The 27,177-nt window shown below is 41.4% G+C and overlaps 1 protein-coding gene across 1 annotated transcript in view; it reads left to right on the top strand.

The window, feature by feature from the left end:
* DPT (dermatopontin) overlaps positions 1-26,667 on the top strand; it is a 34,125-nt gene extending 7,458 nt beyond the window's left edge. Inside the window, exons 2-4 of the mRNA XM_043923351.1 lie at positions 9,689-9,814; positions 21,158-21,265; positions 25,545-26,667. Coding sequence (XP_043779286.1) covers positions 9,689-9,814; positions 21,158-21,265; positions 25,545-25,611 — 301 coding nt within the window. The 3' untranslated portion in view covers positions 25,612-26,667. The remainder of the gene's footprint in view (positions 1-9,688; positions 9,815-21,157; positions 21,266-25,544) is intronic.
* Positions 26,668-27,177: the final 510 nt, after the last annotated feature.

Genomic DNA, 27,177 nt, shown 5'->3' with positions numbered 1-27,177 from the left:
ATGAGATGCAGGATTGATCCCTGGGTCAGGAAGATCCCTGGAGGAGGGCATGGCAACCCACTCCAGTATTCTTGCTTGGAGAATCCCACGGACAGAGGAGCCTGGTGGGCTACAGTCCATAGGGTCACAGAGTCAGACACGCCTGAAGTGACTGAGCACACAAATACACACAGGAGGTGTAGACGGCCAAATAGAGAAGGAGACAGATGGCACTGAGGGTGGGCCCTGAGCAGGGGGTGCTGAGGGAGAGAGACAAGGTGGTACAGAGTTGGAGTGGGAGACAGAGAAGCCAAGGAAGAAGAACCCGAGGCTTTGGGAGCCATGTTATCTTTCTTTAAACATTTTCCTCTATTAGTCTTAACATTTTACTTTGCAGAGGAGCAATTTTAGTCTCCTGATAATATTTGGAAGCCTCAAAATACCCACCAGAATAGGCTTTTCACTTAGCTTTGGAAAATTTAGAGCGATGGTTGTCCAATTTGGTTTTGAGAAAAGTATGCTTAGGGATTTCAAAAGTTCTCCCATAATGGTCATTGGTATTCTAAATTGCCTTTGGTTAGGTCAATCCAATTTAGTTAGACATGAACATGAAGAATAACCTTGGTGGTCAAACATAAAATGGACCAGGATCGCTGTACAGAAGGGGTACCCTCAAAATATTTAAATAACCGGGACACCATTTTCTCAGAGCTGTTTTCTCTAGTGTAAGAGAATTATTTTCAAACAACTTAGCTCGAATAACCCACACTGCATGCAGGTCTAGTATCAGCGAGTTCTAAGACAGCAGTCTGGCCGTGAGAGAGACAGGAAGCTACTCAGCATACTTCCAGTAGGACAGCCCCCCCACCCTTCCCAAGGAATGGGCTGATGGCCAGCCACTTCCAGCTGTATCAGTCTGATTTCAAAAATTGAGTCAAAGTGCCAAATGAATATTGTCATACGGGAACAAGGTCTTAACCGGAAAAGATAAAACCTTAAAACAGATCCTGAATAAAACCTGGAAAGCTTCAAAATGCAACGAGGGTGAAGCTCAGATCCAGGAGAAAGATTTGCTTAAAAATCTCAGGGTCAGTTAGAAAAGCAGTGAGCATCAACAAGTTCAATGTGGATACCACATCTGTTTGCTCACAAGCCTCAAAGTAATCAAGGATCTTCACTGGATCCCCCAATGGAATACCAAAATGTTGACCTAAAATAAATAGACTGCCAGTTATATCTCCAGAAAACAATGGGTTTGGTTGGGATGAGCAAATGATTACAATTTGGGGTCTACAGCCATGGTGAGGCATGTGCAAGTCCCTACAAAATGAAGAGAATGCTTTTGTGGGGGTAAAAGGAGTTGGGAGGACTACATTTAACATAGAGTCCATGGTTTTTCATTGGTTCCCTTGTGACAAACTCTCATTGGTTGAGCAGCATCACAGGGTATGAGACCTCCCCCTTCCGGTCCCTCTCCTGACTCTAGTTTCCCCCCCACCCCCCAGAGAGTAGCATTTTATTTGTTTATTTTTTCCATTTGTTTTTATTAGTTGGAGGCTAATTACTTTACAATATTGCAGTGGTTTCCTGACTCTGTTTAATTGAGATTTCTATTTCACCTTTTTAACACCAGGAACTCACTTTTCCACAGTGTGGTTCTAATTGAGACCAAGGTCCTGTCTAGTAAAGAGCAGTCCATCATGATTCATTATGCTGGCCGTTAAGCATATACTGCGCTCACCTGGTTTTCCCAAATCAGCTCCTCTACACCAATGTCTTTCACCCTCTGCTTCCCAATCTGCTTTATGTTTCTTGTAGTGCACTTGTCCTTACTGGGTTTGTATTTTTATAGTTTGTTCCCTTCAAAATATAAGCTTCATGGATGTAAGGATTTTGTCTCATTCACCACTGTATAGCATATTTTTCAGCACTAGAATAATACTGTCACATTGTGGGACCCACTAAATGTGTAGTGAAAGATCAAATAAGACTAGTTAGGGGCTTCTTTGACAGTCAGTGGTTAAGAATCTACCTTCCAATGCTGGGGTGTGGATTCGATCCCTAGTTGGGATCTAAGATCTCACATGTCTCATGGTCAAAAAACCAGAACATAAACAGCAAGAGCAATATTGTAACATTCAATAAAGACTTAAAAATGGTTCACATTAAGAAAAAAGAAAAGATAAACCTTAAAAAAAGACTAGTTAGTTCACTGAGCAGCTCAAACCCCAGCCAATGTCCTCAGTGACCCCAACAAAGAAGCCTGCAGATCTTCCTGCACAGGGAACCACTTCGGTTACATTTTTAAATTATTTTATTTTATTTTATATTGTAGTAAAGCTTATGGACAATGTGTTAGGTTCCAGTGTACAGCAAAGTGATTCAATTACATATATATATAGATACATTCTTTCTCAATTTTTTTTTCATATAGGTGATTACAGGATACTGAGTAGATGTCCCTATGCTATACAGGAGATCCTTGTTGAGTATCTATTTTGTTACAGTAGTGTATATATGTTAACCACAGACTCCTAATTTATCCCCTCTCCTCACTACATATATACAATGGAATACTACTCAGCCATGAAAAAGAATGAACTTATGCCATTTGCTGGAACATAGAGGAACCTAGAGATTATTATACTAAGTAAAGTAAGTCAGACAGAGAAAGACAAATAACATATGATATCACTGATATGTGTAATCTAAAAAAAAATTGATACAAATGAACTTATTTACAAAACAGAAGCAAACTCACAGACTTCAAAAACAAAGGTGGGACTGAAACAATTGAAAAATCAATGAAGCAGGTATGACGTATATGTGCTGTTACCCTAATTCTAATTGATATGGTGCTGTATAATTTATAAACTATTCCTCATGCATTTGCCTATTTATTCACTACCAAATACATATTATCACAAACTTTGCCAGACTCCAGGAATATGAAGATGAATAACATACAGTCTATGCCCCTGAGTTACTCATGGTCTAATCTTATTTGAGCTTCACAATAATACTGCAAGGCAAAATCACTATTGGGTTGGTCAAAAAGTTCGTTCAGTTTTTTCCATAAGATGTCTCTAGTAGTGCTTAGTTGTTTTTAATGTCACTTGAAACAATTTTGTTAGACTGTATTGTAATAGCTGTCATATCAGTGTGGATTTAAAAATAAATATCAAAATTGGTAAATTTTTGTTCAGCCATTTTGATATTGAAGATGGAAGAAGTAAAGCAACATTTTTGGCATATTATGCTTTATGATTTCATGAAAGGCAAAAAAAGCAGCTGAAATGCAAAAAAAAAAACCCAAATGGATTTGTGCAGTGTATGGAGACAGTGCTGTGACTGATCAAACATGTCAGAAGTGATTTATGAAGTTTTGTGCTAAAGATTTCTCATAGGACATTGCTCCATGGTCAAGTGGACCCGTTGAATCTGATAGTGATCAAACTGAGACATTAGTTGAGAACAATCAATGCTATACTGTGTGGGAAATAATCGACATACTCAAAATATCCAAATCAAGTGTTGAGAATCATTTGCACCAGCTTGGTTATGTTAATTGCTTTGAAGTTCCATGGAAGTTAAACGGAAAAAAAAAAAAAAAAAACCTTCTTGACAGTATTTCCTCATACGATTCTCTACTTAGGCATAACTAAACCATTCCATTTTTAAAACAAATTGTTACAGGAGATGAAAAGTGGGTACTGTACAATAATGTAGAACAGAAGAGATAATGAGCAATTAAAATGCAAAACCACCAACTGCACCAAAGCCCAGTCTTCATCCAAAGAAGTTAATGAGGTGTATATGGTGAGGTTAGAAGGGAGTCCTCTACTATGAGCTCCTTCTGGAAAAACAGATGACTAATTTCAACAAGTGCTGCTACCAATTAGACCAACCGAAACCACCACTTGACAGAAAGTGTCTGACTTAGTCAACAGAAAACCTATAATCTTCTATCAGGATACTGAAAGACTGCATGTTTCTTTGGTGATCAAAGTTCTGATTCATTCCTATATCCACCAGACATTATACCTTCAGATTTCTATTTACTTCAGTCTTTACAAAATTCTCCTAATGGAAGAATTTTCAATTCCCTGGAAGACTGTAGAAGGCACCTGGAACAATTCTTGGCCCAGATGTAGCTTCTCCTTCCATTTAATTGCAAATATTTTTGATAACAGTAATAGTAACAACCACTACCTTTTCTGTCTTTTCATAACATACTTTGTACCAGGCTCTGGGGTAGACACTTGACATATAACATCTCTTTAATCTCCAGGCTTAAAGTTGTCATCCCCATTTTGTGGCTGTACTGTGCTATGCTTAGTTGCTCAGTCATGTCTGACTCTTTGAGACTCCATGGACTCTAGCCCACCAGGCTCCTCTGTTCATGGGGATTCTCCGGGCAAGAATACTGAGGTGTTGTCATGCCCTCTCCAGGGGATCTTCCCAACTCAGGGATTGAATCCAGGTCTCCTGCATTGCAGGCAAATTCTTTACTGTCTGAGCTACCAGGGAAGCCCACATTTTTGTGGAGGTAGGCATAAATATCAGCAGAAAGAACAAGAAGGGACATGGAGTCATTCTGTTGGGGCTTGAGAGAAAAATCCAAAACTTGTAAAGCTCCTTTGAATAGTAAACTTGCCCCCAAACTGGTTTGTCTTTGTCCCTTGCCATTTCATTGCCCCACCATCCCCAGGCAGTTTCTTGTTTCTCATCTTTGTCTTTAGTACCAATCTATTTCTTCTGTCCAACATCTGTATCATCTTTGATGTCCCTTACCAGTACAGTTGTCTGGAAAACATTCCAGACCAAGTACAGCGCTTGACATAGAGTAGATTTTAATGAATATTTGTTGACTTAACAAACATTCTGAAAATCTGTGGAGCATGTTATACATGTCTGATAGCAACTCAAAGAATATTCTGGGGAAAAGAGAATTAACAGGAGTCAAAGCTTTACTCTAAAGGAATGAGTCTCCCTTGGTGAAATTTAAACCCTTACCCAACTGGATTGGAAGAGCAATGTTGGGGAGTAAGAGGCTGAGCCACATGGTATTCTAGTCACAGGGAGTGGCCACCGGCCTAGACGATGGGAAAAGTTGCTTGTATTCCTTCTTTGTCATGGAGTTGAAGGCTGACTAGCAGACATGGAAACACAGTCTGTGGAGCTGGAAGAAGAGACAAGCCCAATCAGCCCATCCACTTGATGGGATTCTGAAAGCTCTTCACCAAGTTGATGCTGCTTTCCTTACGCTGTTCCCCACTCAACCCAATGCCACCTCCAACTTGCTAAGAATCTGGGTTTTCTGTGGGTCTGGACTGAGACCAGCAGAGACTGGAAAGAGAGACTAAAACTTCACAGAGGAGTTCACTGGCAAAACCAGACACGTGCACTGCTTCCCATCCTGGCCACTGTCACACAGCCTGACCAGTGGCCCTGGACCCAGGGAAGGACACAGCAGCAGGGAGAAAGCCTGCCTGGAGAATGGACCAGAAAGCAGAAGGACCATCATGGAGCAACATTTTGGGCTCCCTGGGAGTTCCTGAGCAGGAGCTTTGGCCTCAGAAAAATCTGAGTTTGGATCCTTGCTCTTCCTGTTTCTATCTTGGCCAAGAGCTTTGCAGGTGTTATTTCACTTGATTCTCACAGTGACCTAGGTGAGGCTCCACACAGAATGTGAAGGTCACAGCTAGGACCAGAACTCAATGTCTGCCAATCCCTCAACAAGGACTCTTTCTCCTGAATCCTGTTGCTTCCACATTTTGTTAAGAGAAACCACTTTCAGAAAGGCCATCTTCTCAGAAAATGTCCATGACCATTGTTGTCAGAAGAGGAACAACTGCCTGGTGATTTTCCTTCTAGAAAGTCTCCAGTGTCAGGTGGAACAGGGCTCACAGTGCTCGAGTTTGTGAATCTGAGCCTCCAGCCTTCAAAGGGTTGATGAGAAAGAATGTCTTTTCAAAGGGAGAGGAGAGAGTCCAGAAGCAAGGAACCCCAGGGCCCTCAGACTCTGAGGAAATGTTCTCAGGGGACCTGTGCCTGGGGCTCAGCTGGGTCCTATCATCCTTTACCAGAAAAGCTGCAGTCTTGGGCCCATCCTCTTTTCTGCCGACCATTCAAGAACAACAGCCATGCACCGGGCAGTGAAGCAGAGCCTCAAGGATGTCTTTTCCACAACTTAAAAAAAAAAAAGAAAATTGAATTTGAATCACTTTAGTAATGCAAGCTTTCTCCAACTCCCCCTCCCTCCCCTCCTGTTGATAAGCTCCCTTCATTCCCCTTCTCACCTGCCTGGCTCCTGTGTTTGGAATCCTGCAGTTTGTGGCCAAATCTTTAGGTGGATCTTATTAAGTATGTTTTGAAAAGGTGATTGAAAGGGAGAGGAGTGGAGGAGAGGAACGCTCAAAGCTACATTCATTTTGCACCCTCTTCCTGGAGCAGGCTCTGTTCCTGAAGGAGAAGTTAGAAGTGGGAAGAGGTATTGCTCATCTGAGTTTCTGAGAACTGCTTGGAGAGAGTTTCAGAGTCCCTCTTGGATTTGAATGATGGACTCTTACAAGTGCATCCTGGGGGACTTCCCTGATGGTCCAGTGTTAAGAGTCCACCTTGCAATGCAGGACAATGAGGGTTCAATCTCTGATTGGGAACCTGACATCCCGCATGTCATAGGACAAAGGAACCAGCACACCTCAACTAGAGAGAAACCTGCATGCCGAAACAAGGATCCTGAGTGCCACAACTGAGACCCGACACAACCAAAAATTAAGACAAAAGAAGTGCATTCCGCCTCTGGTAATGGAAGTTGCCCTGATCATTCATTTGTTCATTCATTCTTCCATGATCATTCATTTGTTCATTCATTCTTTCATGACACATTTGCTGGACTCCCATGTCAGGCCCTGTGGGAATTAAAACTGAAGATTAAGTGATCTTTCTCCTTTAAGGACTTTACCATCTACTGGCAGCAATAAGTACTCAAGTAACTGTGCTGCGGGGTGGATGTATCAGCAATTAGGACAGCCAACCTCTGTGAGCTTTGCTTTAGAGAAGCAAAAGAGTCCGTGTCCGACTCTTTGCAACCCAATGGACTGTAGCCCTCCAGGCTCCCCTGTCCATAGGGTATTCTCCAGGCAACCATACTGGTGTGGATAACCATTCCCTTCTCCAGGGGATCTTCCTGACCTGCATGAGTGATTAAACCCACATCTCCTCTTTTGCAGGTAGATTCTTTACTATCTGAGCCACCAGGGAAGCCCCGGAGTTGCCTATGCATTGCTTCATTTGGTCTTCACAGTAACTTTAATAAGTACATACTGTTAGTATGCCCCTCTTACAGATGAGAAAACTGAGGCCTTTAGAGGGTATGAAGCCTGTCAAAGGTGATACAGTCAGGAATGGTTGGAGTAGCAGTCCAGCAACATAGCCTATGCTCTTAACTACCCTGCTATACTGCTTCTACATGAATGTGAAAATGTCCCCTTACAAAAATCCAATTCTAGAAGGAATACTTTCATCACATTGGCCACATGCACTGCCAAGCTCTGGTACAGGCTCACTCTACCAAAATGTGAAAGCAGTGGGATAGAAACGGGGGGAGGTGAGCTCTGTTTGGTTAACTAGCTTTCATCATATGTCCTTGGGCCCTGGGCAAGTAGTGTCTAAATAATCTTCACAAGGCAGTGTTATTTTAGGCGGCGTTTGAGACAGTGACACACACAGACTTCCCCTACAGGACTGTGGGGTCAGCTGCCTGGTTGGCAGCCGGCAGAGAATTCATGGAACTTGGATGGGCTTCAGAACTGGTACCGAAACCTTTCAGCTTATCTTGTTACATTTATTTTTGCTTATGGGAACTTACCATCATGGGAATGCTGTCCCTGTGACAGTCTGAGTGCCCAGGACAAGCCAAGACAGTGGAACAACAATTCCAGGAAAGCCTGGTTCAGTTCTGACAGGGCTGATTTAGAGGGAGGCAAACTTTTAGTGATGGAGAAAGATCACAGAGAGTTCCAGTTTGCTGTGCCATCACTCTTTGGACACATATGAGCTTTGTTTACAACTCTTAGAGCTTTTTATTGAAGTTGCATCTCACTAGCATGGCTAGAATTAGGATAGAATAAACCATTGTGGAAAATCAGCCCCCGAGGCTACCCTTCAGACCTTAGTCATCCATTCCAACTGTATGACTTCCTGAAATGTACCAGGTGCTTTCCAAAGCTGAGATGTGAGCAATGGTAGAGCAAAGAAGGCTAAGTCATCAACGGGCATAGGTCTCAATGTACATCTTAACTTGCATTATTTGTATCTTATAGCTGAGCTTTCTAAGGTTTGTCAGAACTTCTTGCAAGTCCTGGGAACAGGGAGTTCGAGACAGCTTGCATGTTGACTGAGTACCAAGCCCTTTTCTTGATTTTTGTTTCAACACAGAAGCACAGTGATTGATACAGAGTAGTGATGAGGTACAAGTTTGTTGGATGAAGGGATAAATAAACACATATTTGAATATGTGCTCAGTTGTTAAGATGCATCAAACTCTTTAGAGACCCTATGGGGTATAGCGCACAAACTCCTCTGTCCTTGGGATTCTCCAGGCAAGAATACTAGAGTGGGTCGCCATTTCCTTCTCCAGAGGATCTTCCTGACCCAGGGATTGAACCAGGTCTCCTGCATCGTAAGCGGATTCTTTACCTTCTGAGCCACCTGGGAAGGCCCTGTTTGAATCTGATCAAACTAGATACTAAATATATTTCATGTCTAGTCAGAAAGCATCTTTTTTCTCATTCATTTATTATTCATTTATTCATTCATGCTTTTATATATATATATATATATTCAAATATATATATATATGTATTTTCAAATATATATCTAAATATGATCCAGAAGATCATTTCCAATAATTAAAAAGAACAAAATGAAGTTCAGTCACTGATGGTTTTATAGTTTGTGTGTCAGCAAGGTCTCTCTGACCTATCAGCACTGGGTACTTATTCTTACTTTATCTATTATATTTTCTGGAAACTTATCTTTACTTGGAAAGCAGGGATGTATTCCAACAACTGCCAGGTAGTAACACAGAGACAAATTCTTGCTCTGCTTCCTCAGAAGAGGGAACAGGATCAATGTCCAGGTGGGTAAAAATGCAGGAAAACAGTTAGCTAAGACTCACTTTGGAAGAGCTTTTGAAAGCTTTCAGGGATTCCCTGGTGGCTCACGGTTAGAGAATCCACCTGCTCTTAAGCAGAAGAAATGTTCATTTGAAGTTCATCAATCCGTTGTGTTTTTCCTTGTCTTCATTTTATTTCAATTTAGACAAAGTGAATTATATTATCTTTTATTTTAAATGGCATGAATAATACAATCTTGCATTTGTAAAAATTCTAGATGCCTCTGTATCCATCCATTTATGCATTCTTCCATCTAACAACATATTCTCAGAGGTCTAACAAGAGCAGAGTTTCCCAATTTTCCTCCAGTTGAAAGAGTTCGAATCATTTGAATTTTAACGGTGAGTATATGTCATTCCTACCAATAAAACAAAGTCCTTATTATTTGCATAAAATAGAATAAATTGTAAGGAATCTAGGTCATTGAAAGAGTGGCTTGGCTTAGTAACTGGGAGCTAAGATCTTGGGGAGGGGGTGAATTTGTGCACCATGGTGTTAGTTTATTTGGAGTTTTCTCTTCTCTTCAGGTACCAGACGTGCTCCAACAATGGACTGGTGGCAGGGTTCCAGAGCCGCTACTTCGAGTCAGTGCTGGATCGGGAGTGGCAATTTTACTGCTGCCGCTACAGCAAGAGATGCCCATATTCCTGCTGGTGAGCCTGGCAGCCAAACGCAATCCCTCACGGCTACTGGGACGGGAGGGGGCTTGGGGGGACAGAAATGTGCTTTTGTCCACGTTTCTAGTTTCAGATAAGCATCAGCCATCACAAGCAAGTTTTAAATATAGCAGCTAGCCTATAGAAGGGGAAGGACAGATGAAAGAAAAGGTCAGAATAATATTCACACAGGGAGGGACCTTATAGGTCATCAGCCCAGTGCTTCTACGTCCCTTTTTTGATAGAAAAGCAAACAAAGAGAGCAATAGAGCAAAAATGTGACTTGCCCCAGACCAGCCAGCTTATTTCATGGTGGTTGACCTCTAGGCTGAGGTTTACAGACTCCTGTTTCAGTGCTCTTTTCTGTCTCTATCATGATAACTTCTCATCACATCCAAGGACACTGGACATATCTGGGACCCTATCTTTTCTTGCAGGACTTCTTTTGAAGATCCTGCCTTTTTCCAGGTCAGAGTGCCAAACATAGTATTTAAACATAGACTTAAAAAGGACCTAGCCTTTGAGTTGACTAGGAGAATATATATATATAAATTCTGATAACTTTCACTGGATGTGGACAACACAACTTGTCCCAAGTTCTTCAGTCTGGAAACAAGTCAGACATTTCTACTTGAAACAAAAGAATAAGTGTCAACATTTGAAGGTTGACTCACTCAAGTGATATATCTCTCCACAGTGTGATGTGATGCTTGGAAAAACAGCCTTGTGGGTCACGCTTATTCTCTGTGACCAAACAACTCCACAGATGCTCAAGTAGGGCATGGTGTCTCTAGGGATAGGCAGCTCCAAAACCTTAGCATTTTTCTGTTTGAAGCAGTGATAGATGGTACATTCAGAGCTCAAAGTCACCCGCTATCAGTAGCTCTCTGATGGGGCAGGCCCTTCATCCAGTTGTCCGAAATGCCTCCATGTTGTTGCTGTTATTGCTCAGTGGTGTCTGACTCTTTACGACCCCATGAACTGCAATACTCCAGCCTCCTCTGTCCTCTATTGTCTCCCGGAGTGTGCTCAAATTCATGTGCATTGAGTCAGTGATGTTATCTAACCAGCTCTTTCTCTGTCGTCCCCTTCTCCTCCTGCTTTCAATCTTTCCCATCATCAGGGTCTTTTCCAATGAGTCGGCTCTTAGCATCAGGCAGTGAAAGTATTGGAGCTTCAGCTTCAGCCTCCGTCCTTCCAATTAACATTCAGTGTTGATTTCCTTTGCTGCTGCTAAGTCACTTCAGTCGTGTCCGACTCTGTGCGACCCCATAGACGGCAGCCCACCAGGCTCCCCCATCCCTGGGATTCTCCAGGCAAGAATACTGGAGTGGGTTGCCATTTCCTTCTCCAATGTGTGAAAGTGAAAAGTGAAAGTGAAGTCGCTCAGTCATGTCCAACTCTTCAGGACACCATGGACTGCAGCCTGCCAGGCTCCTCCATCCATGGGATTTTCCAGGCAAGAGTACTGGAGTGGGGTGCCATTGCCTACTCCATGATTTCATTTAGGACTGACTTATTTGATCTCCTTGCAGTCCAAGGAACTCTCAAGAGTCTTCTCCAGCACCTCAGTTTGAAAGCATCAATTCTTTAGCTCTCAGCCTTCTTTATGGTCCAACTCTCATATCCATGCATGACTGCTGGGAAATCCTTAGTTTTGACTTTACAGAATTTTGTCAGCAAATTGGTGTCTCTGCTTTTTAATATGCTGTCTGGATTTGTCATAGCTTTTCTTCCAAGGAACAGCGGGGTTTTTTTTTGTTTGTTTGTTTGTTTTTTAATTTCGTGGCTACAGTCACCATCCAAAGTGATTTTGGAGCCCAAGAAAGTAAACTCTGTTATTGCTTCCACTTTTTCCCCATCTATTTGCCATGAAGTGATGGGACCAGATGCCCATAAAGCTGGCCTTACTCCATATGGTTGGTGAACAGGCATGGCTAGGGTGTAGGTTATAACTGTGAAAGTTCCTGAATCCAAGACCTAAAGGGTCTTAGATTCAGGATAGAGCAGCAGGAACCCACCAGTTTCTTAGAGGCTAAGAATTTAATGGGCATGGAGCTGTGTAAGTGGGAACAAAGTCTTGAGATCAAAGGCTGACAGAGATGAGCAACTTTTCTTAAGTTGCCCAAGACATTAAAATCTCTGGTAACAAAATTTATCCTTGGCTGTGGTCTGCAATGGTCTGCCCATCTTCCCTCACCACCCCATTCTCCCCATTCCTCATCCCACTCCGTCACCCAGACACGACACTGAGAGTTGGTAGAATCAGACTGTGGAGAGAGAGAGAGGAGAAGAATGGAGAGAGGAGAGAACTCCTCAGAAAGACACAGCAGGTCCGCTTTGAAGTGGTCGCTCTAAGGAAGGCTTCACTTGACTGGACCTCTTTCTGGTTGTGTGGTGTTAGAGCTGAGAACTACTATGGTTGTCAAGGAAATAGTACTTTTGCAAAGGGACACTTGGAACAGTACAATGAGATTTCAGGAGGCACTGTGGTATGCAGGGCATGACTCACTGCCCCGCCGGCACGTCTAGACATTTTAGTGGCATCTTTAAGTTTCCTGAGTCATGACGTTCTATGTTTTTCTAAATTGCATGAAACCTCTAGGGCATGAATTAGGTCTTATTTCTCTGGCATCTCAGCATATTGCCTGGCACAAAGTAGGCAATACATTTCTCAAATGAATAGTTGAACAGCACAGGCCCCTTGGAACAGTAACAGTGGGGAAACCTGACATTGATATGAGGAGGTTTTATAGTGGAAAAAAGTCTTCCTTCAAGTGCCTTATTTTATCCGATCCTTTTAACAGCCCTTAGGAGTGAGAACTGTTTTCCCACACCTTCCCACAGTGAAAGCTCCTGATAACCCTCTTCCTCGAAACCTTCCCTCACATCACTTTTACTAACTTGAATCACCTCCCAGGGAACTGGGCATATGTGGGTGGAAACATTTTTCTCTTCCCACTTGGAAGGCTGTTCTATAGCACTGAGCCTGACACTGAGAATTGAGCATCTATCTTCTCCAAGCTTGCAAGCTTTCAGGGATTCAGGAATAGCACCCTGTGCAAGGAAAAAAAGTAAATCATCCAAGCAACTCCCACGCAAGTGCGGGATTTATTTGTTTGGTGGCGACCAAGGCGCCGCTCCCATTTCAGTCTCTGCAGTTTCTCATAAGATATTATAGCATCACTGAAGTCTGGTAAGAAAGCAAATTCCTGATAGAAGCAGACATGGCATCACTCAGGAGTCCCCACTGGGACTGGATATAGATGTAAATGTTGTTACATGTATTTATTTATGTGTGAGAATATTCATTCTTAGTCCATTCATCTGCAAACCACAAACATGTGTCACTGAGGAAGCCACAACCTTTCAGAGACTGTTTGAATAATTCCCCAGTCTCCACGCAGCTCCAGTGGCTGCTTGCCATGCACCAGGCTGTCCCCCATCAGCACGCTGAGGCTGTCCAGGCATAGACCATGTCCCAGGGACCGACAGTTTTGAATTTAGCATGTGTTTCCTTTCCTAAATGTTTCTTTTCAAGATTCATGGCCTTTCATCAGGTTCACTGCATAATATGTTTTGACCAAAAAAAAAAAAAGTCCTTCCTCAGAATCAGCTTAGATAACGCATTAGTTTTCCTTCAGCCTTGAGTTTCTATAATGAATTTCTACTATGAGTTTCTATATGAATCTCAGATACTGCATTCTGTTCTCCACAATCTGGTCTCCCTCTCCATTGTGCTGAAGTCATAAACCAGAGTTGTTGTTTTTTGTTTTTTTTTTTAAATTAATTCCTAGATCGTTCTGGCTAACAGCTACAACAAAATCAGCTCATCTGAATATTCTCCTCTTTCTACCCCAAAGCACTCCATCAAAGCTTATCTTTAACTACTACTCTCATTGTCTAGATTTTAATACAAGATGGAAAATGTTTGCATTCCCATTCCCTGTGAAACCATGACAGGGACAAGGATGACCTCATAGGCATCTCCATGTGGCATCTGCCCCCCCAACCCCTGCCCAGATGCCTGCTACAGCACTACTCCCAGAAGCCTGATGGGAAGGGAATCTTCTACGATGCTTCCTCTGAGCAGGTTGGAAGCTGTTATTATAGAGATGGAGACACCACATTTTGAGAAAATAAGATTGGATGTTACATTTTTAAGCAGCTTGCATTGAGTTTAGATGCTTCTGGGCCTGAGATCAACCATCACCTGGCACTGCACGAAGCACTAATCACTCATTTTAGGGGTCGATGGCCCCTTTGAGCTTCAGCAAAATCAATTGTATCTGTCATCAGTTGGGGTGGCATGGCTGTCGTAATCATTGTGCCATATTTCTAGTTTAGAAATGTATTTGCTGCCTGCATGTCAGTGCTTCCTTCCTTTCTATGCTCAACCTTCAAGAGTAGAAATTTCAGAGATGTGGCTGCTTGTCTAGTAAGTAATGGGTAACCTAAGACCAGGTCCTACGTGCTGCTTAGAACAAAGTAAACGTTGCAATTCCAGACCAAATTTGTGGCTCTATACTTTCTTGTCCACTCTCCTTTATGGTATTCTAGAAATAATCATTCATTCCTCTATTCATTAATTCACTTAATCAGACTGAATATAAATGGATATAAGTACAGTTCATGGACTTTGATTCAGTTCCTAATGATGATGATAATTTTTATTTATTTTATTTATTAATCTACCCTGTTAGCTCATTTACTTCTGATGCACAGAAATCATGATCTATGACCCAGATGAGAGAATCAGGGTGCAGAAGTTGTGACTTGTTCAAAGTTCTGAACTCAATTCCAACAGGTCTATCTGCCTCCAGATCCCACATGCTTTGCACAGTACTGAGTCCTCTGAATCTCAATGAGAAAATCAGACCTGGACAGGTGGAGTATTAGGTAACAATACAGTGGGCATCTCCTAGTGAGAACAGAGAAGAAAGTGGTTATTTTAGCTGGAGGGGAGACACTGCAGTTTGTCCCCACCAATTGCAGGATCAAGGCAACCATGACGCAGTGTGGCCAGTGAAAACTAACATGAGTCAAAACAAATATGCTTGATGACCAGCCCTGGGCTTGGAATGGTGAGCTGGAAATTCATTTCCAAGAGAGCAATTTGGAAAATACTTAGGGACTTTCCTATTCTAATTTAAAACCACAGATATCTCTAGAACTGTGTTCCCCCTGTTGTGATACATATTTGAACACTTTGATATACAGTGCTCCAAAATGCCACAAGAGGACAGACATGATCATATTGCATTCTTTCTCCTATCCCGGGAATTCAGGGCCTCTCTGCAGAGAAGGGCACTTTGGTGGCTCCAGAGTCATTTAGTCCCACTTGAACCCTTTCCCCAGCTCTTTGCAGAAGCCAGTTGAGTCTGAGTTTGCTTTCCTTTATGCATAACTGCAATTGGGTTTTACTTTTCTCATTTTTGCAAAAATAATTCAAATAGGTTCTGATATAACACCTATTGGGGATGCCAGGCCACTGGCAAATTATTCTCACCTAAAATTTTCTGTAGCTTACGTGGCTAAGCATGTATTAAGCAAGAGGGTTGATCACAAGCAGATTCTGTTTATTTAAGACACTTCTCAGTGATTTGCCTGTCAGAAAGGGGTGTCTTTTTTTTGACTGGATGTAGAATGGAGGCCAATCTCAACATATCCCAAGGCTATAAATGTTGAATTTCTCCACAGCCACAGCTGAACTAAATTATAAAAGTGTATATGCTTGTCATATACACATGACCCCTCAAGGAGCTCACTGTACTGATCACCATTGTGAAACAAGATGCCATACAGTATTCTGTTTTTTAATCAAAAGCTAAATATGTGGTGTTGACAAGTAATAGGACTTTAGAATGTTGTTGTTTAGATGCTAAGTTGTGTTAGACTCTTTTACGAACCCATGAACTATAGTTTGGGAGGCTCCTCTGTCTATCGGATTTCCCAGGTAAGAATACTGGAGTGGGTTGCCATTTCCTTCTCCAGGGCATCCTCCTGACCAAGGGGTTGAACCCAAGTCTCCTGCATCGCCGGCAGATTTTTTACCACTGAGCCACCTGGAAGGCCCAGAACATTAAAATGGGATATTTTAAACAAGGTGTTAATTGGGAAGCAGAAAAGTGACATGTTAGTTGCTCAGTCACGTCTGACTCTTTGCAACCCCATGGACTATAGCCCACCAAGCTCCTCTGTCCATGGAATTCTCCAGGCAAGAATGTTGGAATGGGTTTCCATTTCCTTCTTCGGGGGATCTTCTTGACCCTGGGATCGAATCTGGGTCTTCTGCATTGGAGGCAGACTCTTTACCATCTGAGCCACCAGGGAATTCTGGGAGGCATAGAAAATAGAAGTAAGACAGAATTAGAGGTTTGATTGGCCAGAAGCCTCTCTAAAATGTTGTTTGAGGAGGATGGGCTGAGCACTAAAGAATGGGATGGGAAACACTGTTTACTCTTGTTTTGAAAAAAGCTGAGGTATGGCTTCCTCAGGTACCCCCTTCTGGTTTGTTAACTTGTAGATGCTGGGTTTTCTTCCAGTTTTTAGGGTAGGACATCTGCAGTGTGTGCTTCTCTGGCATCCCACAAAGTGGGATAAGGTTGAGGATGTGATACTAATTGATGCTGGGCCATAGGGCATGGCCCCATTTGTTCTTGTGCACACCAGTGAGATACACTGCCTAGCAGTGGAGCCTCTAGGATGACCCCCAAAGAATCCAGTTGTCCTACTTGCTGACAGGTCAAACATGTAACAAATAGATGCTGGTACTTCAAGTTCTGACCTTGTGTCAAGCCTCAGTAATCAATAATAAATGGCTTCCTGAATGGCTCAGTGGTAAAGAATCTGCCTGCAATATAGGACATGAGGATGCAATCCCTGGGTTGGGAATATACTCTGGAGAAGGAAATGACAACTCATTCCAGTATTCTTGTCTGGGAAATCCCACGGACAGAACCTGGTAGGCTACAGTCTATAGGGTTGCAAAAGAGTCAGACATGACTTAGCAACTAAACAAAACAAACCAATAATAAAGGTGAAGTTTGATAAACTCTATATGAGTCACTTTCTGTAGAGAAAGATTCAAAACCCTTTCCTTTAACTACTAAAAATTGTATAAGTTCTCAAGCAAACCTCCAACAATAAGTAAGTTGTCCTCTTTAAATTCTATCCCTGCTCTCCTTTATAAAATGAATATGATGACATATATGTGAGCGAGCTCTGTGACATGTCCTGTTCTCATAGGAAAGGAGAAAGCCATCTGTCAGCTAGGGCTCAGTTTGTGGTAACGTACTAGACAGCAATCATTTATTGATTCTAGCTGAATCCATTGATAATTTCAGAGCTTTAATAATCTTAGATGAGAAAATCCTCTATCTGTTTTAAAAATCCCCTCCATTTGCATGGGCCTTCTTCAATTCATAACCAAGACATCATTTAATTTCTTTCCATCTCCTTCAGACTTATCTAATACAAGAAATTGTACAAGTGGTTCTATGTTATCAAGTTCTCACTTAGTTTTGAAACAACCTTCTGGTCCTGTCCCCTTGCCTACAGTTCAGTTCAGTCACTCAGTCGTGTCCAACTCTTGGCGACCCCATGGACTGCCGCACGCCAGGCTTCCTTGTCTGTCACCAACTCCCAGAGCTTGCTCAAACTCATGTCCGTTGAGTCAGTGATGCCATACCCTTGCCTACAGATGGCATTAAAAGTAGTTTAAAGTGAGAAATTATGCTCCAATAGCCCTACTCATCCAAAAGTGATAGGGGAAACACACACACAGAGGGGCAATTAGCTCTTTGTAAAGGGATATATAAGGATCCTGATAGAAGAGCTTCAGTAGTAGATCCCTTTCAGTAAATTGCATAAAAATGTCCATATAATCAAAGCTATGGTTTCTCCAGTAGTCATGGATGGATTGTCAGAGTTGGTCCATAAAGAAAACTGAGCACTGAACAATTGATACTTTTGAATTGTGGTCCTGGGTAAGACTCTTGAGAGTCCCTTGGACTGCAAGGAGATCAACCAATCAATCTGAAAGGAAACCAACCCTGAATAGTCATTGGAAGGACTGATGCTGAAGACGAAGCCCCAGTCCTTTGGCCACCTAATGTGAAGAGCTAAGTCATTGGAAAAGACCCTGATGCTGGGAAAGATTGGAGGCAAAAGGAGGCAGCAAGGATGAGATGGTTAGATAGCATCACCGACTCAATGGACATGAGTGTGAGCAAACTTGAGGGGAGAGTGGAGGACAGGGAAGCCAGCCATGCTGGAGTCCATGGGGTCACAAAGAGTGAGACACAACTTAGCGACTGAACAACAGCAGTGTTACCGACAGAACCTTCTCTTCTTGCAAGGGGAGGGCTGCTTGATTGTTTTAATTGGTCTGGAAATGTATGGCAGTGCTCAGTATGAAGTGTACTTTGCCATAAAACTGCCTGCAGTGACCTGGTAATTCACAAGGAATCTGGAACCACACTGAACTCCTCCCCTTCTGCCCTCAGGAAGCCCATCACCATAGTTTATGAAACCCTGATCTGTGCTTCCTTGTAGTTTCCTTTAATTTCCTGACAAGTCCCTATGCCCTTGTCCCAGTGTCTTGTTCTGAATGTTTAAATTCTATTTTTTCCTTCTGAGGAGTTATTACTAGGGCTTTCGCTTATTGGAATATTTTGTGTGTGCATGACATCCTCAGAAACTAAATGGAGGCATATTTATCTTGTTCTAAAATTCAGAATCCTGGACTGTATTGAAACAGCAGTTCCCTCTATGAATGGTATTTGGAAGGTTTATTGATTGGGGTTCTTTCTTCCTCTGTATTTTTTCTTTCATAAAGTAGAAGTAATTTTTACCAATACCCAAACTCTTGCCTTATCCTCTTAATCGAAGATTCTGTAAAATAATCTACACTTGACCTCATGATTTTATAACAAAGACAAAACAATAGGAAAATCCCCAATATCAAGTAAAAACAAAAAACTGGCTGGGAGCAAGATGGAAATACACAAATAAGCATGTAAGACACCTTCTTGAGGGTATTCTGGAAATTTACTGAACAGCAGTCCTCCACAGAGAAACCTCACAGACAAACTATCAGCTGAACAGGAGACTTTTGGTCTGGTCACTACCAAAAATGAAGCCATAGGAACTGCTAGTTGAAAAAAGCAATGGATAACTTTTGTCCCCCTTTGAAGCTTAAAATGTCATTTTTTAAAAATGCAAGCCTCTTTTCCCCATCTCATTCCAAATGTATTTAACTATCCAAATAATCTGAAAGCAGATCAGTAAAAACTTAAAAAAATAACAGTCTAGCATAATGATTTCCAATAGTTTTGGGAACTGGATTTAGCTTAATGCAGTGCTGCCTTGGGGCTCTCTTGGTGGCTCAGATGGTAAAGAATCTGCCTATAAAGCAGGAAACCCAGTTTCAATCCCTGGGTCAGAAAGACCCCCTGGAGATGGGATGGCAACCCACTCCAGTATCCTTGCCTGGAGAATTCCATGGACAGAGGAGCCTGGTGGGCTAGTCCATGGGGTCACAAAGAGTCAGACACGACTGAGTGGCTACCATACACTATTGCCTTAGGTAGATTTCTGCCTCAGCACATCTTAAAATGTTTGGCAATTAACTTTTATATATTGTATCTAAAGAGTGCTCTAAAAAATCTGGAAAATATTTTGTGCTCCCTGATGTAAGAAAAAATGCCTCCTACTCCATCTCTTTTAGTCCTAATTTGCATTATCAACAAATCACTCCTTCTTTAGGTAAACTTGAATCTAGCACTTGTTTGAATCCCCAGGAATCACAAACCAACAGAATCCAAATGAGAACATATTAGGGCCATTTATGAGTCATTTAATATTTTCATTAGGAAGAGAAAGCCCTTGTTCTGAGTCTCCTTGGAAGCACAAAATAGGGTTCAGCATTAGCCTGTTTCCTTCCATAAATATTAAGCAGAAACACATGTAACCCCCTCTAGATAGGGCTTGATGTTCTGATAGAGCATAATTATGTCTTGAGAAGAGAATCAGAGAACAAGAACAAGTGCATAATGTGGGAAAACAAATGGTCATGAACAAAGAGAGTGAAGTTTTAGGTTCTGGTTAACTCAGGTTATCTTGTGCTAACTTGTTGCATCGAAGCTTGAGAATCTTCTAAGAGACCTTCCAGTTTATAAATCAGGCTTTTTAAGATTTCATGACAATCCTTGCAGTATTAAGTCTACATAGAGGGAGATCTTTTTATCATCAACATACAATAACCTGTGACCCCAAATCAGATTAAATTATTGACATTATTTGTTTCCCAAGCAGGTTGGGGGTGCAGATAAAGACTTTGGGGAACCCATATCATACCAAAAGGACTATTTTGATCCTGAAGATCCCCAATGGTGAAGCATTATAAGAGCCAGGGAATTGTAGATTTATTCCAGGGTGGACCACAATGAGCCTACCCAGGGAGAGGCCAGGGCTTGACTTAATCTTGGAGGAGAAAGAAGGAAATGTGAAGGAGGAAGAGGACACAAAATTTCTCCCAACAATTCAACTGCTACCACGTGTCATACTTATTTGTTTTAGCCCAAATGACAAAGCTATAAGGTAACCTTCATTCTTCTATAGACCAGGAAACTGAGATTAAATGACTTCCTCAAGTCTATTTATTTATTCAACAAATACTTATTATGTACCAGGAACTGTTTTAGATGCCAAAGAAACAATGGCAGACTAGGTAAAAACTACTTTTATACAGCTTATATTTTAATATTTTTCAAATACAGTAAAAAAATGCATATCAAATTATCAGACAATATAAATATCATATAAATACATGCACACATATATATTTGAAACAAAGTTTTTATCATATACACAATAACTGATCTTCAGTATGTACACAAGAACTTATCTTTAGTGTGTATAATGCAGTCTCTGATATTTTCTATTCAATCTCTTCTTCTTTTTTAAAGCTCAGCTGGTCCTAACCAATTAAATTGATTTCATGATCTACTAGTAAGTCACAACTCACATTTTGAAAGCATGGTTCTGGTTGATTTGATTGGAATGAACTAATGCTGATATTAGTCAGTGTTTCCTCAAGGCCTGAGGAGCTCTCTATATCTTTTTTAGTGTCTAGTTTAGTGGCAAGAAGGAACATGGGACGTGAGAGAAAACTGTCCATCTTTTTGCAGCCTGGAATGGTTTAGCAGAGGTCATCCAGCTCTGATTTGGGTCTCCCATAATGTTGAAACTGTATCTCTCTTCTATAGCATGTCTCCTGTTTGCCCCTAGCAGTAGTGTTTTACCTTTTCCCTCTAACCTTTTGTTCTTTCCACATAGGCTGACAACAGAATATCCAGGCCACTATGGTGAGGAGATGGACATGATTTCCTACAATTATGATTATTATATGCGAGGGGCAACAACCACTTTCTCTGCAGTGGAAAGGTGAGCCTCCCCCATGGGCAAGGTTAGAGTGGTCAGGGACCAGTTCCCTGCAAGGGTCATATCTGCAGGATCTTTGATCTGGGGTTTTTCCTATTTTAGTTTTCTACTTGGTTTAGGTTAACTAAAAGATTGACAGGACAATGGAAAACAATGAGAATTGAACCTACTTCATGCAGCAGCTCACCCTTGGAGATAAGAATGGGTTCCAGATTGCTCAGAGCAGGAAATGCTCAAGATGGTATTCCATGATGGTTTATGCTCTTCCCTTTACTCAGTTTCAAAAAGCATTTTTTTCCTACCAAACATGTTAGAGAGGGCGAAAATGATTAAAAGAGTGCCCACTGTCAAAATGGACCCTCTCCAATACCACTTCTCTATATGGTCCTCACTTTGAGTTGTGGGAAGGGAGAGAAAAGAGAAGGAGAGGGGGCTGGGGAGGAGAAACACACAAAACTTGCCAACTATATTTAGAAACAAAAAAGGAGAACTTAAGAGAAAAACAGTACTAATTTTTTTCAATCCCCTTTCTCTCACAATCAGTTCCCAGTTTTATCACAAATACATCAAAAGAAAATAATAAGAGGAAAATAAAAATTCTTCTCTCTGCTGATAAAGAAAGAGATATGAATAAATTCAGATGTTAAAAGGTTGATTTGACCTACTTATAGTTAGGCGATCATCACTTTACACAGCAAATGAATTCCTGAAAAGTTACCAATAACTGTTTAGCAAATAGAACAAAAGCTAACTCACTAATTCATTAAATAATAGAATGACAAATTTGGGTGTGACATTTTTGTATATATTTATGTTTTTAAGTGCAATGATATCATACCTAATTGGAGTTAACTTATTTAATATGACCTTTAATTGAAAAAAAACAAAAATTAAACAAAAATACTAACATGAAAGACATCTGAAAAGATGCAATACAGGTTTCAGGCTCCATGAACAAAAACACTTACATTTATTCATAGGAAAGCCCCTCAATTATCACACATTAATTGTTTGCATTTTACATACCTTTTTATCTAGCTTAGTTATTATTTTCTAGAAGGGGCAAATTAAAAAATAAACTACAGTGAGATATAATCTCATAACAGTCAGAATGACCTTCATCAAAAAGCCTACAAACAATAAATTCTGGAGAGGATGTGGAGAGAAGGGAACCTTCTTACACTGTTGGTGGGAATGTAAATTGATACAGCCACTATAGAAGATGGTCTGGAGATTCTTTAAAAAGCTAGGAATAAAATCATCATATGACCCAGCAATCCCACTCCTAGGCATATACCCTGAGGAAACCAAAATTGAAAAAGACACATGTATTCCACTGCTCATAGCAGCACTATTTACAACAGCTAGAACATGGAAGCAACCTAGATGTCCATCTACAGATGAACGGATAAAGAAGGTGTGGTATATACATACAAAGGAATAGCTCAGCCATAAAAAGGAACACATTTGAGTCAGTTCTAATGAGGTGGATGAACCTAGAGCCTATTATAGAGAGTGAAGTAAGAGAGAGAAAGATAAATATTGTATACTAATGCATGCATATGGAATCTAGAAAAATGGTACTGATGAATTTATTTGCAGGGTAGCAATGGAGAAACAGACATAGAGAATAGACTTATGGACAAGAGGGCAGGAAAAGGAGGGAGAGGGTGAGATGTGTGGAGTGAGTAACATGGAAACTTACATCACCATATGTAAAATAGATAGCCAATGGGAATTTGCTATATGACTCAGGAAACTCAAACAGGGACTCTGCAACAATCTAGAGTGGTGGGATGGGGAGTGAGATGGGAGGGAGGTTCAAGAGGGAGGGGACATATGTACACCTATGGCTGATTCATGTGGATATTTGACAGAAAACAACAAACTTATGCAAAGCAATTATCCTTCAATTAAAAATAATTTTAAAAATGAATAGGGAAGATGTTACTTCTCACCAGTTAGAATAAAACAGCTGAATGATGTGACACACACAAAACTAAATTTAAGAAGAAGAAAAGGAAAGACCTAAGAACTCAAAGACTGTGGACATTTATCAGTGGTGAGTAGCCCTGAGGGGCAACACTAGACAAGAGTGTAGCAGGGTGCTCAATGTTCCTAGTGATGTTTCCAAGTCAATGAGAAAATTAGTTTGGCATTTTCTGTTTAAGGAGCCAGAAAGGAATATATAGTCAAGAGAGTACACCATCCAAAATTTCCTCAAAATAAATATATTTTGACAGTTAAAGTGTCCAGTGGCTATTGACATGGACATTTTCAGTTACGTAGTTTAACCTAAAATCTTGGAAAACTGGGCTATTATATCATGCATTTGTTTGCAATTAATATACCCATGCAGTCATTGGGCAGGAGCTTTTCCTCCACAGGCAGATCATAGTGGTTTTCTCCTGGAATGGAGTTGTCCAGCCGGGGCACACATGACCTCTAGAGCCAGATAGCTCTTTGTTGCAGAAGCATTTCCTGTGCATTCCAGATGTTCAGCAGCATCCGGACCCCTCCACACTAGATGGCAATAGCAACAGAGTTGTGACAACAACAACAATAAAAAACCATGAGGAGCAAAACTGCCACTTCTTGAGAACCACCATCTAGGAGGGAAATCAGTGACTAAGCCTGATTCAAATAACTTGGTTCTTTTACAACCAAGTCTAAATTTTGCTTAGCATCAATTAAAGCCCTTTGAAAGAGTGGTGTGAATGCCTGGCTCAAGATCTTATTTAGTTATGTCTGTTGGCATAGAGATAAATCAGACTTGTCTACAGTAATGAAATTTATTTCATAAACTCGCATGCCACTGATTTCCTAACCTCCATCTAAAACAGGCCATGTCCTCTGTTAACAACTGCAGGAATAAATACTAATAAATAGTTGGTTACCCAGGCTCTTGAAAATTTTTATACTTGGAGATCCTATGCCCATTACTCTAAACAACCTGGAGCAGCAGACTCAAATTACAAAGCCTGCCTTACTGTGTGAGCAGCCTGTTCCATAGCTGTTGGCAAGAGTTACCTCCCAGAACTTGAGAGAGGTTAGTCCTACCTTCCAGATTTGCAGCTTGATGAAGATCTTATCAGTGTTGGTGTCTAAGAAAAATTGATCTGGGAAGAGGTCTTTCAGACTGAAGAGGAAGAAGAACATTCTAAGGTTAAATGACCCCACTGTGCTTGGGAAGCATTTGCGTGGCTATATATGGAATGACTTTTTTGCCCTTCATCAAGACTTTGCAAAAGATGTGACAGCCGTGTTCTCAATGGGGTTATAGGTGTCAAGTTACAGAGTCATTGTGGTATCAGATAAAGAGCAAGATTTGAGTTCAACAAACTTGGAACTTGAAATTGTCACCTAATTATGTTAATAAAGTTCATGTGGCTCTGAGTCCACTTCTCCACCTAAACAATGACATATTGTGAGGATCAAATGAGAAAATATGTAAAACATCTAGTTCAATGCTAGACATATTGGAGGACTCATCAAATAGTAGTTACAGTTGTGAGTACCATTGCTGCTATCATTGTTAAACAATATCAAACCAGAAGAGTGCTATGCAGAGTAGACTTTCAATATATTTTTCTTAAATAGGTGAACAAAGAACTTGGGCTAGTCCTTAGCAAAGAATGTTCCTTGAAATGCATCCACACTATATTTTTCAAAACTAAACAATTCTGTTTTCTCATACCTATGCCTGACCATCTAAACAAATATGCAATTTCTGTTATGCAAAAATAACAGGCACTTTCCTTTTCATATTAAGGCTTTTAGAGTTATTTTCTCTCCATCCATTTCCCTGTAGTAGTGTTTTCTGAAGAGGGTACAGCACAGAGCCCAGCACATTGTACATTTTCAGAAAAAGAAAGAATGAGCAGATGGATGGCCTATGTAAGAGATGATTCTTTACAATGAAATGAAGAAAATGTTAAATAAATGCTTTTATCCCAAGCTGTAACCTGTATGTCCAAGAAGGTGCTTTTGAGACTGAGCAGTGATGAGCTGATCCCTGGTGATAAACAGGACCTAAACACACTGGCAACCTAGTTAGTCCCCTCCAAGATCATCTTGAACTGGGTGAGGAGGTGTCCAGGAGTCCTGCCCTCATGGACAATTACCAATAGGTTTTCTAGAGACTTCATAGAGATGTTTCCTGAGAGGAAAGTGAGATTAGGTGTCCCTTAAGTTCCTAAATTCTCCAAAGGTTGCTCATTGCTTTATTCTTCCTAAGGTGTCTTTTCTCACTGACATCACCTCTCTGACTCTCTCCCTACAGGGATCGCCAGTGGAAATTCATAATGTGCCGGATGACTGACTATGACTGTGAATTTGCAAATGTTTAGATCTGCAACCTACCAACCTGGGTGAAGGGAAGAGGTCTGGGAGACCTGAGGACTCCGCAGATGTTAACATCAGCAGGGACTCCTAAGTGGTTTCTGTTGCTCTCTTTTCTTCTGCCCAAGCTGGTTGGTAGCTGTAATGCCAGTTTTCTGGGCCTTCTGACTAGTATCACACTTATAATACAATCCATATTTTCTCACTTTCAACACGTTCCATAGAAACCCTTTTGTACGAATGACAATGGCTCTGTTGCACACCACATATTCTGTGTGCACACGCACAGCCTGAAAACAAGCTAGTTGCTTGAGCACTTGTCTCAGCCTTGCTGTTGCTTTTACAACCCAGGGAGCTGCCTGGTGCTGAGCAGCACCTGTGAGGAGGTTCAGTGGTGGAATGAAGGGGCAGAAATTGAAGAAGGGGGCCAGGAATGCTCTCTGGAGCTGTCTGTTTGAAGGAAACCTAGGATCTTCACAGAGAACAGATCTTCTGCCTTAGGGCGACCTGCTTCCACTCTCCCATTCCATGTAAGCCACACTTGCCTAGAAGTTCAAGGGCAGAGCTCTGTGCTCCAGGAGGGAGGAGACTGGGAGGTGAAATGGGGAGGTGAAATTGTTTGGGCCTGAAAGACTGAGGATTGGAAGAATTTCCTAAACTGGAAGAAGATTGTTAGCATGCCTAGTAATGAAAATGAGCACAGGAACCAGAGAAACCTGTGAGAATCAGTCTCAAGTAAGACAAAAACAAGGAGGATGAGAGAGGTCAGAGAATGAGACTCAAGTTAGGAACCTGGAGAAAAGCTGAAAAAGGAGTCTGACTTGCTGGCACCTGGAAAAACTGGCATATGCCCTGTAGCTGTGTGAGCTACTGGCAAACTCACGCCAATTGGTTTCCGTTTTCTGGATGGGAAAGTCTGCCCTGGGGGGATCTACTTCTCTTCTACGTGTAGTTTAGGGGTGTCTTTTGCAGAGGTGGCACTGTCTTTCCTCCTCCTGTGATGTCCGCATCCCCAGCCCTTTGTACTCTCTTCATCATAAAAAGAATAAAAATATTAATGTTTACCATGTTGCAAATGTTAAGGGTCATTTTTCGCTCTCTGTGCTAAGCCACGTCAATCATGTCTGACTCGTTGCAATCCTGTGGATTGTAGCCCTCCTCTGTCCATGGGATTCTCCAGGCAAGAATACTGGAGTGGGTTGCCATTTCCTTCTCCATTTTGCTCTCTACTCTTCCCCTTTCTGATTATTCAGAAAATATAACTTCTCATTGTGATTTGTGCCAAGCACCATGCAGGGCACCAGGAATCCAATAATGATAATGACAAAGTATGAGAAATCCAATAAATAAAACATAAAGTGCTAAGTGCTTTCATTAAGGGTTGGATAAAGGGTGAACCACATTTCTTTGCCTTTGAATCTAGCCTGATTTGTCCTCAGCATCCTACAGACCTCCTCATGCCAATGTGTCACATGACTTTTGACCACAGGGAGCCTCTACTTTCTTTATCCACACAGTTTGCCTTTTCTTTTCAGATCTGTGCTGTGCTTCCCTTCTCTTCTCTCTCAGGAGAC

The sequence above is a fragment of the Cervus elaphus genome, chromosome 14 (assembly GCF_910594005.1).
Source record: "Cervus elaphus chromosome 14, mCerEla1.1, whole genome shotgun sequence".
In the NCBI taxonomy this organism is placed as follows: domain Eukaryota; kingdom Metazoa; phylum Chordata; class Mammalia; order Artiodactyla; family Cervidae; genus Cervus; species Cervus elaphus.
The sequence above is the reverse complement of the archived record's forward strand: the minus strand, read 5'-3'. Positions and strand labels throughout refer to the sequence as shown.